Genomic DNA, 16,684 nt, shown 5'->3' with positions numbered 1-16,684 from the left:
TCTATTTAAGATAATATAAGCCAATCTGCTGTCAGTTAATGACAGAGGGCCAGTGAACTTGACAGTTCATGGATTTACAAACAGCCCTTCATGGGTTACAGAAAACATCAGTGAAGGTCGTTGTGATAGCAGTGCTTGGAAGCTCACCGGAGATAGAGCCCTAAGCACTAAGCATGTGACAAAAACAATTCTTATCAGTTCTCTATTCTTGTAATTAATTACTCCTCCTCTCTTTTGGCCCTAGGCCCCTCCCCCGGCGGCATCCTTGGCCACTTCACACCTGTAATTCAGCCACGTCTGCTGGGCGCCCACCATTTACCAGACGGGGGTTAGGCCTCTGTGTATCTCATCAAAGCTGCCTCTCAGGCAGGAGAATGCCTTCCCTGCTTGATTTGAAGTCAAAGCCTTAAAGTCACATAGAGGCCTTTGTTTGGACAAGGTTAATTCTTACCTAAGAGGATTCAGAGACTTTCATATACAAAACAACAACAACACCCCAAAAAGCAAAAGCCTGTAGCTACAATCTTGGCAGAACAAGACCGACAAAACTGAGATCAAAGCCATGGCCCCCAGTGTATTTAATGCTGTAGTAACTCTCGTTGTGTACTGACGATCACATGAATCAATTTTTCAAAGAGTAACTCCTCCAGTTTCTTTTCAGACGTAAACACACTCGCTAGCATGCATCCAAGTTACATACATCCAAGTTACGTTCATTTGACAAACATGTTAGAAGCCCTACTAAGTGCCAGGCCCTATCCCCTGGGATATAGGGTTGAAAAGAACTGACAAGGTCCCCGCTGTCCTGCAGCTGACATTATACACTTTCTTGGGCTTAAATATAAAATCCTGAAAGAGTCTAAAAAAGTCATTTTAGTGAAACTGTTCACAGGTGATTTAATGTCTATGATTTACACTAACAGACATATTTAATAAATGTTTGGTAAATGAAATTGATCTGCCAGCCATGGATTTACCAATTACTCAAAAACTTGAGCATTCTAAACTGAAATTCAGTGTGTTACTTTGTTTGAATGGATTCATGACATGAGGATCCACAATCTTTTGGCAAATTGCCTGTCACTGAAAAACACTTGGGGTGCTGTGTAAAGGCTAGAAATAATCACTTTTCTGTGAGGTACCACATAAGACTTCAAGAGGTTTGGTTTTGTTTTGTTTTTGAGGCAAAAGTGTTAAACAAAATGAGCCTGACTTGACCAAGGCATTGTGTTCAAATAGCTTGGATTTAAAGAAAGAATAGTCACTGAGTTTGTCGAATATTTGATGATAAGTGATAGTCTTATGTCAGAGAATTTAATGGACGTAAAGACATGATCCTTACAGAAATAAATAACTACAGTAATTTCTAAAAGTTTTTTGAGGTAAATGGCTGATTAAACTAAAAATTTGTTTATTCACCCACTTTGTAAATGATTCACGAGTACTAACTCTTGAGACCCGGCAGTGTGAATTGTGAAACACACAAAGTTTTGTGATTCTTGGGATTTTTAAAATTTTTTTTCTTTTTTTAAGTAATCCCTATACCCAGTGTGGGGCTCGAAATAATGACACCAATATTACGAGCCACACGGTCTTCCAGTTGAGCCAGCCCAGCACCCCTGGCTCTTGGATTCTACGTTTTCCATCCAGAAGGTGAGGGAAGCTACAGCAGAGGTATGACGACATGGAAGCCCAAACAGAAAACTGATGTGTTCAGAAGAGAAGTCCAGGCTATAGAGATCAGCAGAGTCTCTACAGAGGCTGTGGTCAGTTGTTTCCTACAGGAGGGGTAGGGTTTTTTTCAGTGAAAAGAGAAATTCAGAGCAGCATGACCAAGAACCAAAGGCAAGTACACATAAGTCAGTTCAGGGAATTTCCAGGGACTAATCTAGCTTGACCAGGAGGTTTTCAGCTTTCCTGTGCTAGGGGACTGTGGTATTAAAAGAAGAGCCTGGGGATCCAAACGGAGGAAATAGTTTAGAACAGAAGATCATTCTTGCCTATTTAGAAATGTTGGGTTTGAGGAGTTGGCAGGATATCTATGAGGAAGTAGCCTCCGGCAGGAGGAAAGGCAGACGTGGAATCGGGGACCGCACCCGTCCAGACAGGACAGCGAGAGCCTTGGGAGGCAGGGTCTCGGAAGCACAGGGGCGTAGAGAAGGATGAAATTGTGGGTTCTTATGTGTGACTGCTTAAACCTTTGTCTTCTTCATTTCTGTAACTTCTCCCTACACCTCAACTGTGAGCCTGCCATCCCTTCCCCGCCACTGCAATAAACAATCTGTCCTATTAATTGTGGAATACTGGCTGCCTAGCAAAACACCTAACCTAGTAGATGCTCAGTAAATATTTGTTAGAGACATGAATGAATGAATTCGGTGCATACCTGGCTTCTGAATAAACTTGAAGATTGTGACATAATTTGTTTGACTCTCCAGCCATCAAGTGCCCAGAATTATTTGCTCCAGAGTGGGGAAGTCTGGCTTGTTCTGACACGCATAAGGAACTCGGGGTTGGCTCCACCTGCCATTTCTCCTGTAACAAGGGTTTGAAGCTGGAAGGATCCAGTAATGTTGAGTGCACAGCTTCTGGAGAATGGACGGCACCTCCACCGACCTGCGAAGGTAAAATACTATACACTCACTGAGACGGCTCTTCTCCCAGAAATTTTCTTCAAAAAAATAACAAACACTTATAAAAGCTCTTACTATGTGACAGATATGCATTATAATACTATTACTGTGAAAGCTCTCTTACTTAGTCTAAAATGGGTCATCTACTGGAATCGAAGAAACACAGCCCATGGATTTAAAAGTTTGTAAGGAGTGACAGGACTTCTTATTTCTGTGATTAAAAAATATATGGATTCTTTGAAGATTTGCACTTATTTATGAAAGAGAGGGAGAGAGAGAGAGAGACAGTGCACAAGTGGGGGGAGGGGCAGAGAGACGGGGAGAAGCAGGCTCTCCCCCTGAGCAGGGAGTCTGATGCGAGGTTCGATCCCAGTACCGCGGGACCATGACCTGACCTGAAGGCAGATGCTGACTGAGCCACCCAGGTGCCCCAAGATCTATGGATTCTTAAGCAGCAATTTTCTTTCATAATGTTGGCCTCTTTTTCTCAGAGACCTTTACTGAGTTGATTGAGTGGCCTCCTTTGCTTCATCACCAGGAAGGTCTGAGGTCCCATTTCTCAAATCAAGGAACTGAGGTTTTAGGTCAACAAGCATCCTCCTGCTACATAGAAAATCAGTGACAAAGCCGGTGACATCACACACACCTCACATTTCATGTGGCCCTTCAGCCACCAGACGATGCCACCTCCCAACGAAGCAGCAAGAGCCGACAGTTAGCTTATGCACATCTGGTTTATGGCTGAATTTTTTGCATTTCTGCACCAACTCTTCAATTTTTGTTTTGTTTTATTTTTAAATGTTGGTAACATTGACATCATGCCCCACCTTCCATTCTTCCTCTGGTCTAGAGAATTACCTATCCAAGGATAGATAGATAGATAATAGATATTTTTTTTGTTTTTTTTTTTTAATATTTTATTTATTTGTTAGACAAAGATCACAAGGAGGCAGAGAGGCAGGCAGAGAGAGAGGAGGAAGCAGGCTCCCTGCTGGGCAGAGAGCCCGATGTGAGGCTCGATCCCAGGACCCTGAGATCATGACCTGAGCTGAAGGCAGAGGCTTTAACCCACTGAGCCACCCAGACGCCCCCTCCAAGGATATTTTTAGGTACTTTTTTTCTCACCTGGTTTTCCATACCTGAGATGAACAATTCCCCTTAACTTCCTTGAGGAGCTATTGCTAGAGCCTTCCTTGCTACCAGGGCGGAAGCCAGTTACTCCATGTCAGTCTTAACTCCATTATGCTCCTGTGAATGGGAGCTCTTTAAAGAGAAACATGTTTTCACGCAGGCACAGTAACGGCTCATACTTCAGACGAGGTCCGATGCCCAGCCCTCATCACGCCAGAGCAAGGAACCATGTCCTGTAGGCACCCTCTGGGAAACTTTGGCTTGAACACCACTTGTTACTTTGGATGCAACGCTGGATTCACACTCTTGGGAGACAGTGCTCGCAGATGCAGACCTTCAGGCCAGTGGACAGGAGGAACTGCCGCGTGCAGAGGTAACAGGAAGGGGCATGTAGCCCTGCTGCCGCCTTCCGGCTGGCGGCCACACTCATCACACGGCCTGCTGAAACCCCGTCCAGCCCAACGACCACTTCACATGTCAGCTCCCCCATGAAAGCTACACAAATCCCACTTGGTGGTAATGTGCCACAGGCATGTCACCTCTCCCCTTGCTATGTCACAAGTAAATGCCCTGGTCTCAAAGACATAAAGGAGGAAACGTTTGCAGATGTCCCAATGTGTGAAAGCAACAAGTATGCCCAACATGAAACCAACTACAAAAATTGTGAAATAACGAGTTGCAGTTCCATGAATGATGTGATAGTGTAAACATCCCGTACTTTCCTAACTGGAACCTAGTGAAGAGGACGAGCCACGCGCGATGTCCCAGGAAGGGCTGTCACCCCGTACGGAAGTACTGTGTCTCTTCCGTCTTTGGGTTCCCCATGAGGACCCGGATGATGCTTTGGGAATGTTGCTGTTGCTCAGTAATGCTGGAGTTGATTTCCCGAGCTTTAGTTTCCATCCACGCGTTAAGGACAATAATCCGAAGTTCCCTGAAGAAAAGGTTAGAGAAGGCGACAGTCTCTACTTCCTTTGAGCTTCTGGAGGCAGCTGTGTTAAACAAGTATTAAATATTTTAATTAACACATGCTGACATGCTGGCTAATTACCAGTGGTGCTGATGATCCAGTTAGAAGAGTAGTATTTTTGAGAGACGTGGAATTCTGAAAATGGTATTTTTGTAGGTAAGGTTGATGGAGCCATTGGCGGGTATTCGGTGAACGCTCCTCTGCGCTCATCCTAGCTCTCAGGCTGCCGTTCTCTGAGCGGACGTCGCAGCATGCGTGATGTTGGAGGAGGTGGTGTGACTGTTGATGTGGCCCATCCCCTTTCGGATCTGCTGGCAATGCTGGCAGGTTACAGAGGAGACCGTAAGCTCTGCTACCTTCATTCAACGTGTTTGTTTTCCCTGCAGCTGTCAGATGCTCCGAGCTGCACGTGATTGAACCTGGCGGCATGAACTGCTCCAATCCCTGGGGCGGTTTCAGCTATGCATCAACCTGTACCTTCTACTGTCCAGAGGGCCAGGTACTTAACGGCTCAGCAAGAACAGTGTGCCAAGAGAACGGCCAGTGGTCAGCTCCCATGCCAGCCTGCCAAGGTATAGTTCCCACAGGGGTTAGGAAGTCACTTTGATAAGGAACGTAAAAAAATCAGTGTTTCTTTTCTGTGTATTTCTGACAGTGTCTCCCTTTCCATCATGGGGTTTCCCTGTCTTAATGAATGTTTCAGGACAAATGAAGCAGAATCTCCTCGCCTTAGGCAGAGCAGTGGGAATTAAATTCTGTGACTCTGTGCAGACAATCACCACTCCTTTCTCAGAGCTCAGATGTGCCAAACGCATCCTCTCATTTCTTTATAATCTGTGTGTAAGACATCCTGAAGTTTCAGAACGTTTTTAACTGGAGCTTACTTTATGCAGATTGCTAATTTACTCTCTCAGAGAATTTTGTTTACCACACACCTCTAAAAACACATAGATCTTTTTAAATTGAGCTTCATGTCTTTGTAAGGTTTATTTTATACACCTTCTACATTTTCATTTATTTCTCTACAGCTTGTCGCAACTACATTTTGTCATATACTGAATCTTTGGCCCCCAGAATTAACCATGGTTTATTTTATGTGCTTAAACTTCCACTTCTTTCATCATTTTGTTCACTTTATTTTTCTTTAATTTATTTGACAGAGAGAGAGACATCACAAGTAGGCAGAGAGGCAGGCAGAGGGGGAAGGGGAAGCAGGCTCCCCGCAGAGCGGAGAGCCTGATGTGGGGCTCAATCCCAGGATCCTGAGATCAGGACCTGAGCCGAAGGCAGAGGCTTAACCCACTGAGTCACCCAGGCACCCCCATTTTGTTCACTTTATTAAGTCCTTCCCCTGACGCCTTTGGACATTGTGTTTGATATTTAAGCATTAGGAATAAAATAAAATGCTCCCCACACGTTGGTGTAGTTTTATGGCTTCTAGATCTCTCCTGCCGGGACCTTTGATAATCTTGTGTGGTCTCACAACTCACAGTCCTTGGGTCCGGTGCAACACACTTCTTACGCCCTGCTTGTGTGTCTGTTCCGCAGCAGGGCCGTTGACAATCCAGCAAGCCCTGACTTACTTCGGTGGAGCAGTGGCTTCTACAATAGGCTTGGTGACGTGTGGGACACTCCTGGCTCTGCTAAGAAAGCGCCTCAGACAAAAAGGTAAATAGGAAAGCATCTTCTCCTTCTTTTCTTCTTTCTTGTCATTTGGGGAGGGGCCGTCAAACCACAATGTCAGTAGTCCATGTTTGAAAAACATTTTCCCTTAAAGAAAACAAGGCCAGGAGAAGTCATCTCAAGAGATGACTGCTCATCACAATCACCTTTGCAAATACAGAGGTCCTCATGTAGGGAGAGCTAGAGGCTGGCCGGGAAATCTGAATTTCTCAAAAGCCCTCCCCTCTGAACTCTGATGAGGCCAGTTGACTCACTGGCATATGAGGATCTCTGGTCTAGGTAGCCTTAGTTATCACCAGGACTAACTGGCAAGCGTCACGCTCTCCTCATTCGTCATTCTCTTACGTGATGGTCATTTGTTGACCCAGGGTGTTAGGTAGTTAGTGCTTCTGAATCAAAATCAAGTGCTTCTGGAGGAAGGGAGAAATGAAGCCAGAGGCGTAAAGAACGGCTGCTCAGTCATGACCTGGTGTGACACACTGGGACATCTGTACGTTCCCATGAAAATGCGCGGCGCTAACACAGGACTGAAGCAGGGATGTGACCCAGTGGAGGAAGACCGTCTGTAAGGGAGATGTGTTTCCCAGGTTGTTCATCAGGGATGGAGGTCTGGCCTAGGGGTACAAGAAGGGAACCATCTCTTAAGGGTTAAAGCAATCTTTGTCTGTCTGCCCCAAATGTTCAGCCATGAGTTCAGAAACCTCTTTTCGTAGCTAATGTGTCTCTTCATCATTTCTCATGGAAGGGAACTAGGGGCATCTGAGGCGTCAAGAAGGCTCAGCTCAGATGCCCCAGTACAGGTAATGGCCACTCCCGACAGCGGCACCAGCTCCTCCAACATCACACATACTGCGATGTCCGAGAACAAAGGATGGGCGCTAGGATGTGCCCAAAGAACTAGGACGGGCACAGAGGAGCATTCAGTAAATACCTACTAATGGCTCCATCAATCTGACCTATAGAAATACCATTTTCAAATGGTAAGGCTGTTGTAGCTGACGGGGTCCTCGCGGAACTGACGACTTGAGAACCGTTCTTAACTGCTCCACGGCAGAACCACTTGCTCCGTCGTCTGAAGCTCTCTCCATGCACACAGCCACATTGCACTGAGGCTGGTTTTCTAAAGTTCCTCTCCCAGGAAGGGGTGAGGAGCACAAAGGACAAAGCGTGGTGCTCTGACGCTCTGCTTGACCACCAGAGAGCCACAACCAGTCCTTCGGTGGACCATTTGTGTTTATTTAACCAAACCTCGAGGTTTGCAGAAGGGGCTCCTAGTCTCCTGGATCCTACTCTCCATACCTATGTTGGAATCACACGATACCTGCATTTCCCCCAAGTTCGTTCTTCGGTTTGGGGACATTGCTAGAGAACCTTCCAGACCTTGAAGAGGAAGCAGCAGCCACCCATCCTCCAACGTCTTTAATAATGAATAAACTCATTTGTGAGGATGGGGGATTTTTCCTTGACATGTCCCAAGCTGATTTTAGCCTTCTTAAGATCCTGTGTCCAAATAATAGTAAAATGCTGCATATACATTCCCTCTAAACTCAAAAAGCATAGTTATTATCACCTTCAAGGCTCAATAATGCCCTGTAATGAATATACTTGTTCATCTTCATTTGATCTAATCTTTTTGAAATTTACTTAGCCATGAGATGATTTCCCCCTTTATCTATCCATGGGATGATTGACAAGCCTGCTGCCATGTTTAAAGTTTCCACTGTCGGCATCATTGTTTGGGTTAAGATGGGAGGCCCTGTTCACCTGTGTTACCAGAGAAGGCAGACAGCCCTTGTTATGTTGGTGTGGATTTGTCTGTGTGATTAGCCCCAACAGGTGGCTGGGGGTGTGACATAGGTTGCAGTGATCGGGGACCTCAAGGATCAGAGTAGTGGGTTTCAAGAACCGATGATCTCAACAACAACAACAAAAAAAAATAGCCAAGACGCTGAAGGCAGGAACCGGAGGAAAAAGAAGACATTGTCACTGAATGGGAAGAGAACAAAGAGGAAAAGACTTTGGGTTACATACTGTCAAGTGTTTAAGTTAGCCTAGCAGAGGTCCTACCTCTCGGAGAGAGCTTGTTCTCAGTATATGCCTGACGATGGGCCCATCTGAAAATCAGTACACCGACTTTCCCCAGCCCCTCCTACCACCAATGACCTTTCTCCTCCGCCTCCTGGTTTATTTGTTTCTTTTCAACTGATCATTTGTGTCTTCTTGCTTATTCTAGATGATGGAGAGAGCCCCTTGAACCCTCAAAGGTAAGACAGACCTGTTTCAAGATTGAGTAAATGTGTCTAGTTTGGCTTTTTAATTCACTGTAATATGTCAGAATGATTACACATAATGCCCCCTTTCTGCAACAGAGTTTTTTGCCCTGTCCCCTTTACTAATTCTAAAGTAAAATATGCAGATAACATATCCTAACCACACATAGTGTTTTTTAAGATCAGTAAGTGCCCTAATTATAAAGTAAAGGAGAAATGAAAGGGAAAGTGACAAATAATGGAAATAAAACGCTAGAGTGGAGGCATTATTTGGCCGGTTGCTGTGAGCACCTTTGGGTCAACAACCGTAAAGTCCAACAGTCAGGAACCTTGTCTCCGTGGCTCAGACAGGGTCAGAGCTGTTGCCAACACCAGCCTTACTTTTTCAAGTGATGAATGGCTCTGGTAGAGGGTTGGAAAACCTGTCATAATCTTCCTCAATTCACGTGGCAATTGTATTCTAAAAGATGCCAAAAAATATTATTTATATGTAAAGCAATTAAATTCTAGGCTCAAGGGTTATTCACCTACAGGAATATCGAATAGATATTCTAAAATTATGTGGAGGTTGGATAATTCTTTTGTGCCCTGTACCTACTGCAGTATCCACCGCCCCTGGCCCTTTCCCACTATGTGTGGGCAAAATTCTTGATCCCTATGAAAATTAAAAAAACACCTGTAGGGGGCAGCACTACCATTCTTTGAAAACTGCTGCAGATGATCAAGCCTGGGTATTTTCTAAGGATTCCTTCTCACCAAGAAGAGGCGTAGCAGGTACTTGGGTACCTAGAGCATCAACAATAACGTTGCGTGGGTGTAAGTGCTGTGCCAATCACCCAGAGCTCCCAGGTGGGATCTCAGAAAGCTCTTGCGCATTTACTTTTGTTTTCCTTTTAAAGTAGAATTCCAGGGTGGGGTGGTACTCCACTGTCTCCGCAGAAAGCATGTGCTGGACTGTGGGCAGGGACCAGAACTGCGTAGTGGGTCATTTTTGTATTTCTCTTCCTTAGCCACCTGGGAACATACGGAGTTTTTACAAATGCTGCATTTGACCCAAGTCCTTAAGGTAGGTTACCTCTGAAGATATTTTTGAAGGAAATGGAACAGTAGGGGAAAGAGAAAGAATATTAAACCTTAATGTTTCATGATATAATTAAACTATAGATTTATAATATAATATATAATTAATATATAATAAAAATAGTTCAATTTTAAGTATGTATTAAGCTTTTAAGACTTGAAGGAAATTGTGTTGGCATCTGGGGATAAGATATGTCACTAGAGTGACAATAGAAAGTTAAGTTTATATGAGGGTTTCCATTTCCTCCAGGCTAGAAATGTTCTAACAAGATATAACTATTTTCAGGATGTGTGACATTCCCATTAATGGCTGCTTGGAGGTATAAACAACCCCATGGCCTTGCCTGATGGCCAGAAGTCATACTATTAGAAAAATTTTACCGACTTTTTTAAAAAGATTTTATTTATTTGACAGAGATCGCAAGTAGGCAGAGAGGCAGGCAGAGAGAGAGAGAGGAGGAAGCAGGCTCCCCGCTTAGCAGAGAGCCCGATGCGGGACTCGATCCCAGGACCCTGAGATCATGACCTGAGCTGAAAGCAGAGGCTTAACCCACTGAGCCACCTACGATCCCCTTACCAACTTTTATGGAGCCAATTCCCTCTGTGACTTGCTGGGACAACAAAAATAATCTGACACTTTCTTTCTTCCCAAAAGCTCTGTGAGTAGCGGAGTTTCCTAAGGAAAGTCGCCTGGATGGCAAAATGTCTGGAATCCAGAAAGAGACTACGTGGATCTTTAGGGGACAGATATGCTGAGCGCTCGCTGTCTTGCTTATAAGCGTGCTTGCTTTCTTTTAAGGAAAATCGATTTAGTTTAATTCCTTCTGTCTCGTTTTCAGAGACTGTCCTGGTCTCCTTACTCAACCTCCACAGGATCCTATTTTTGAACATCAGGCTTCCTGCCAGACTTGACTTCAGCTGTAGCATGTTTGCTGCAGTTTTCTGGAAATACTTGTTAAAGAAGGACATGGGGTTTCCTGTAGATTAGCTCTGGATGAGAGCAGAAGGATTGTGCCACAAGCCCAGACTCTCCAGTCACCACTCCTTCCTGCTCCGCCTCTTCCTTAAGCCCCGGAAGCCGGGGCTGGAGATCTGCCGTGGTCTGTGGGTTTTGCTGTCCCTTTCTTGACAGACTCATTAACCAGAGACCGAAGCATCTGGCTTACCAGAAGACCGGACCGTGGAAAAATAAAAATGCCTCTTTATTTTCAGACTGGAGGAAGGCGTACGCTACTGGTTGGAAGGCAGCTGGTGTCTGTGACTTGAGGGAATTTCTATAAGACCTTCTGGGGTCTCCAGTGATTGTTGTTTATGCAGCCCTATTACACCTGTGTTGCAAGGCTTCCAGAGAAGCCTCTGGAAGGCACCAGAGAGACCAGAATCAACGTAGAGACCAGAATCAACATTGTGCCAGAAGACCAAGAATCAACAGAGGAAGCCACGTGTCCCCTTCCCTTCACTGGTCACTCTCCCCAAAAGAACCTCAAGACCAAAATTCAAATGGGCAATTAAAAAGATTCTTCCCGAATGCCATGCTCTATTATTTGATGTTTTGTTCAGTGGGATCTCTGTACATCATTTTGTTTACAACGATGTAAAGCACAATTACCGTTGTCCCAAGTACAGATTAACCTTTCAATCAGTCAACAAATATATACCATATCACTGCCCACCCCACCCCAGAATCAAAGAAGAAAAAATCAGAAAATTAGAGAAGCAGAAAAAAATCCTCAACACTTGAACATCCTATAAGGAAGAAGAGATGTTATTTATTAAATCACATGTTTAATAGGTAGATTGTTGAAAGTTACGTAGTAATCTGGAACTGATGTGAAAAGTAGAGAGCCAAACAATACAGTTATCTTGTCTCTGTGAAATGTGAGGCAATAAAGGTATCATGCACAATGAATGACTCATGGGCCAATATGCAAATGAAATTGTGAAAGAGTCCAACTAAAGGTTACATAATTTTGCAAGAACTTTGGCAGTAAACTTGGGATTGAGGGACACACTGCTTTTTAAAGTTTCTCTCATGTACTGTTGATAACACCTCTGCTTGTCTTAACGCCAATCACTAGGCTGGGTATCATGGGACAGTGGTTACCAGCCCTGTGTCAGAGTCAGAATCTACAATTTGTGGGGCGCCTAGGTGGCTCAGTGGGTTGCCTAGGTGGCTCAGTGGGTTAAAGCCTCTGCCTTCGGCTCAGGTCATGATCCCAGAGTCCTGGGATCGAGCCCCGCCTTGGGCTCTCTGCTCAGTGGGGAACCTGGTTCCCTTCCTCTCTCTCTGCCTGCCTCTGTGCCTACTTGTGATTGCTGTCAAATAAATAAATAAAATCTTTAAAAAAAAAAAAGAATCTACAATTTGTGAAAGCTACCCAGGGAATTCTGACGGTTGTCAGCTTCTGTAGCTCTCACAGATACAGAAGAGTAAGACACTGCTGAGCTCTTGAACAGTTTATAATCTAGTCAGGAAACAATAGTTACCCACACAAATAGAGGGCATTTGATATGAGTATCATATGTGAATATCGTGGTAGCTCATTAAATGGAAAAGGTCGGTTTGAGTCCAGAATTAAGGAGAGAGATAGGACTCTGAACAGACACTGTTCAGCAACGAGGGAGGGCTGGGTATTCTAAGCGGACAGGGTATATCAGCAAAGGAGCAGACAGGACTGTGCGGAGGAGGAGTGAAGTGTGGAGGAGCCCCACATCATGCAGACCTCAGGTGAGGTGCCAGGTTACAATGTAGCAGATCGTTTGAGACAAACCGTGTTAGGACAGAAGCTGGGAGCACGCCTGGGTGGCTCAGCCCATAAAGCATCTGTTTCCTGCTCAGGTCATGATCCCAGGGTCCTGGGGTTGAGTCCCTTATCAGGCTCTGCTCTTCGGGGAGCCTGCTTCTCCCTCTGCTAGTCTCTCACTCTCTCTGGCAAATAAATTTAAAAAAAATTTTTTTAAGACAAACTTGGAGGAATGCAGATTCAAGGAGTCTCAGGCAGTTATAATAATGCTCAGGTTTCTCAGGTTTTCTATCAATAGCAAAACAAGATCTGATTTTTAAAATTATTATGTTATGGTAGTCACCATACAGTGCATCATTAGTTTTTGATGTAGCATTCCATGATTCACTGTTTTTGTGAAACACCCAGTGCTCCGTGAAATTCGTGCCCTCCTTAATATCCATCACTGGGCCAGGCCATCCCCCTCCTCCCTCCCCTCTAAAACCCTCAGTTTGTTTATTGGAGGCCGCAGTCTCTCATGGTTCATCTCTCCCTCCGATCCCCCTCACTTCATTTTCCCCTGCCTTTTAATGTGCTCCATACTGTTCCTTATGTTCCGCAAATAGGCGAAACCATATGACAATTGCCTTTCTCCACTGGACTTATTTCACTCAGCATAATGTCCTACAGTTCCGTCCAGGTTGATGGAAAAGTTGGGTGTTCATCCTTTCTGATGGCTGCGTGATATTCCGTTGTGTATATGGACCACATCTTCTTTATCCATTCGTCCGTTGAAGGGCATCTGGGCTCCTTCCACAGTTTGGCGACCGTGGCCATTGCTGCTATGAACACTGGGGCACAGGTGGCCCTTCTTTTCGCGACATCTGTATCTTCGGGGTAAAAACCCAGTAGCGCCATTGCTTAAGGCAGTGTGAAACAGCCAGATCTCAAGAAACCCAAGGGGCCCCTGAGGCAGGAAAACCCCAGTCCCAGTAAGACGGGTGTGCTCCACGCTCCGCTGCCCGGAGTCGGAGCCCGCAGTACGTTCTCTCGTCCCAACAGGTGTCCCTGGAGAAATTACCACCGTCTTGCGCAGACGTCAGAACTGAGCTCTAAAGACGTCGCGGCCCTGCCCTGCCCACGCCGCGCAGCTAGTAAGTGGGACCGAGTCGGCTCTGCTGCCTCGGCGGCCGCGGCCGAACGGCGCAGGGGTGGGAACCGGCGAGCGGTCCGGGCCCACAGACGCGCTCTGGGCCGGTCGGGCCCGTGCACTCACGCCCCGGCTTCCTCACCGAAATGACGGTGGTTCGGTGCCCCTAACGCGGCGTTACCCTTCCCCAGATCCCAGGGAAACTGAGGCAGTCGAGGGCATGGCTGCGCGTCTGGCAAACGTCAGCTGGGCCCTGGGTGTTCACGGCGGTGGTGAGGGAGGGGCCGCCGCCCTGGGGGCGCCCGCAGGTGCCGGCGCGGGCACGGTTCTGCCTGCGCCTCGCGAGTCCGCGGGGCCGGCGGGCTCTGCCCTGTCGCCACCTGCTCCCGCGCGCCGGCTCCGCCCCGAGCCTCGCGTCCCGGGGGCGCCGCGCCTGGCCAAGCCCGCGCCTGGGAGGGCGCTCGCCCGGAGGACCGCCCCGCGGCCGCAGCCCCGGCCCCGCGCCAGCCGACGGCGGGAGGACACCGCCTCCCGCAGCCGCCGGGAGTGCACGCGCGCCCGGCCGCGTCCCGGAGCAGGACAGCCATGGCCCCGCGCGGCCCGCGCCTCGGCGTCCTGGGCGTCCTGGCGGTCCTGGGCGCCTGCTGCGGGGCGGCGGCCGCGCGGCTGCGGCAGTTCTACGTGGCGGCCCAGGGCGTGGACTGGAGCTACCGGCCCGAGACCCCCGGGCCCAGGTGAGGCGCGGGCGGGCTGCGGGGAGGGACGGCGATCGCGCGCGGGGACGTGCCTCCCGCAGCTCCACCGCTTAAAAAAAAAAAAAAAAGCAACAACCCAAAACAAAACAGAAATCCCCAACAACTTATTGCTCATTTTTAACCAAAATCGCTATTTTGCTTCTGACCGTAGAGTGGCCCGGAGGCTCCGCGCGGTCGTCTGCGCGCGGCTGGAAGGGTTGGTTGATGGGGGTTTGTTGCTGGGGTCGTGGGCTTCATCTGCGCGTTGGTTCGGAAGCTCCAGGCACGACCGCCTCGCGAGCCCACCCCCTGCAGAGCCCCTTCCCGGGACTTTACGGACCCCCGGGCCGCAGCAGTCACCGGGTCCCCGCAGCCTCCGACAGCTGGAGACGCGCGCACCGTCCGCGGTCGAAGTGGGCTGTTCAGTGGCACTGGCCGAGCAGCCGTGGTTTCCGATTCTTGGGCTTTCCAGCGCCTACCGGGCCACAGACATGCCGAGTTTTTGGTTTTTCACCTTTTCCTCCACTTCGTGGGACTCTTCGCTTTTGTCACGTTCTTAGCCCTTGGGATCCGGTCTGCCCTGGCCAGTGTGGAAAGTCGCCGTGTAAGGAAATGGTGGCTTAAGTAACAAAAGTCTATTTCTGAACTACAAATTGTTTTTCCTAATTGAAAAGCTAAAAACAAGACTTCCCAGAAATTAAACAAATTGTAGGACCTACTCACTATTTCCATTTGGTTATATTTTTATATTTTTTATTAGTAAACCTCTCAGTGTGACTCAGTTTTTTTTTTTTTTTTTTAACTAAACATCACCATTTAAATGATTGTGAAAGACAAGTTCCTCTTTTAGGATTACAAAACCAGACCAATCTCCTAAGAAATAATGTAATATTTTAAGTCTGGTAGTGCATAACATGAAACCCCTTAAAGAATTACTTTGTACTGTGTTCTTTTGGACAGTATTATATATTACCTGGGTCTTGTAACAATAAGAAATCTTTTTTTAAAATTTTTTAAAAGATTTATTTATTTATTGGAGATAGAGAGAGAGGGATAGAGAACACAGCAGGGGGAGCAGCAGCAGGAGACAGAGAAGCAGGTTCTCCCCTGAGTAGGGAGCTGATGTGAGACTCAATCCCAGGACCCTGGGGTCAAAAGTGACAAGAGTTGAAGGCAGACACTTAACCCACTGAGCCACCGAGTTGTCCCCAAGAAATCCTTTAAAAAAAAAATTATTTTAGGGCGCCTGGGTGGCTCAGTGGGTTTAAGCCTCTGCTTTCGGCTTGGGTCATGATCCCGGAGTCCTGGGATCAAGCCCGGCATCAGGCTCTCTGCTTTGCAGGGAACCTGTTTCCTCCTCTCTCTCTGCCTGCCTCTCTGACTACTTATGATCTCTGTCAAATAAATAAATAAAATATTAAAAAAAATAATTTTAAATATTGTCTTTTGAGTTGATGATCTAGATCATACCCATACCCTTACAGAACTGCCAAAACCCCAAAGAAAATCATGGGCTTTCCAACATTAATTTCTCTTGCTCATGGCCAGACATTATCATGCTGGCTATTTTTGCTGGGATACTCCGTGCTTATGCTTGGGAGTTTGTCCTTTCTTCTGTAGTTAGCTCTGAAAAATAACAAGCAGAATATTGGAAGCAGAACCACATAGAGAAAAAGCCTGACTCACACAGGAGCACTCCAAAGGGAACCATGACTGTTGATCTGATCCCCTTGATCTATGGTTGAGTTTCCAGAATTCTGGTAAGAGTCATACTTCTGGTGTCAAATTTTGAGCCAAAACCATACAGTGACAACCTAGACCAACTGTCAAGATTTTGGAACTTCGAATCATGTCATTTTCCCCTGGTACTTTCTCATGAAAAAATCTAACCTGTACATCCAGCTGCTTAAACTAAGAACTTGTACTAAGTGTCCCACACCTACAGCGGAATGATCCTTTCCGTAAGGAGATCAACATAACCACCTGTTTTTTTGCCAAAGTGAATTTCAGCACAAAGCAAAGATCTTTCCTCTTACTTCATCTAATATTAGCAGGAGAATACTTTTAGAGGTGGGATATATCTATTATTCTTGTCTGAAGTCTTAAGTAAATGTTTTTGGAAACTTCCCTAAGGAAATTTGTTTAGTCACTTACAAGTATGTGGTAACAGATATTGAAGTAAAAACATATATATTGGGCTGCCTGGGTGGCTCAGTGGGTTAAAGCCTCTGCCTTCGGCTCAGGTTATGATCTCAGGGTCCTGGGATCCAGCCTCACATCAGGCTCTCTGCTCAGCTCTCTGCTCATATA

General features: G+C 46.5%; 2 protein-coding genes across 6 annotated transcripts in view; both read left to right on the top strand.

Moving 5' to 3' along the window:
* Nucleotides 1–13,637, top strand: part of LOC122918470 (selectin P) — a 45,587-nt gene extending 31,950 nt beyond the window's left edge. For 3 of the 5 annotated variants that reach the window (XM_044266922.1, XM_044266925.1, XM_044266926.1), the window contains 7 exons: nucleotides 2,439–2,624; nucleotides 3,925–4,137; nucleotides 5,121–5,306; nucleotides 6,283–6,402; nucleotides 8,651–8,681; nucleotides 9,698–9,753; nucleotides 13,553–13,637. In XM_044266922.1, coding sequence (XP_044122857.1) covers nucleotides 2,439–2,624; nucleotides 3,925–4,137; nucleotides 5,121–5,306; nucleotides 6,283–6,402; nucleotides 8,651–8,681; nucleotides 9,698–9,752 — 791 coding nt within the window. In that variant the 3' untranslated portion in view covers nucleotide 9,753; nucleotides 13,553–13,637. Of the gene's footprint in view, nucleotides 1–2,438; nucleotides 2,625–3,924; nucleotides 4,138–5,120; nucleotides 5,307–6,282; nucleotides 6,403–8,650; nucleotides 8,682–9,697; nucleotides 9,754–10,606; nucleotides 10,618–13,552 lie in introns of those variants that run through there. The other 2 variants (XM_044266924.1, XM_044266923.1) reach the window with 2 other exon arrangements.
* A 687-nt stretch (nucleotides 13,638–14,324) lies between these two features.
* F5 (coagulation factor V) overlaps nucleotides 14,325–16,684 on the top strand; it is a 65,870-nt gene continuing 63,510 nt past the window's right edge. The window contains exon 1 of the mRNA XM_044266920.1: nucleotides 14,325–14,374. The gene's annotated coding sequence lies outside the window, so the exon portion shown is untranslated. The remainder of the gene's footprint in view (nucleotides 14,375–16,684) is intronic.

Source organism: Neovison vison, chromosome 10 (genome assembly GCF_020171115.1).
Source record: "Neovison vison isolate M4711 chromosome 10, ASM_NN_V1, whole genome shotgun sequence".
Taxonomy (NCBI): domain Eukaryota; kingdom Metazoa; phylum Chordata; class Mammalia; order Carnivora; family Mustelidae; genus Neogale; species Neogale vison.
The sequence above is the reverse complement of the archived record's forward strand: the minus strand, read 5'-3'. Positions and strand labels throughout refer to the sequence as shown.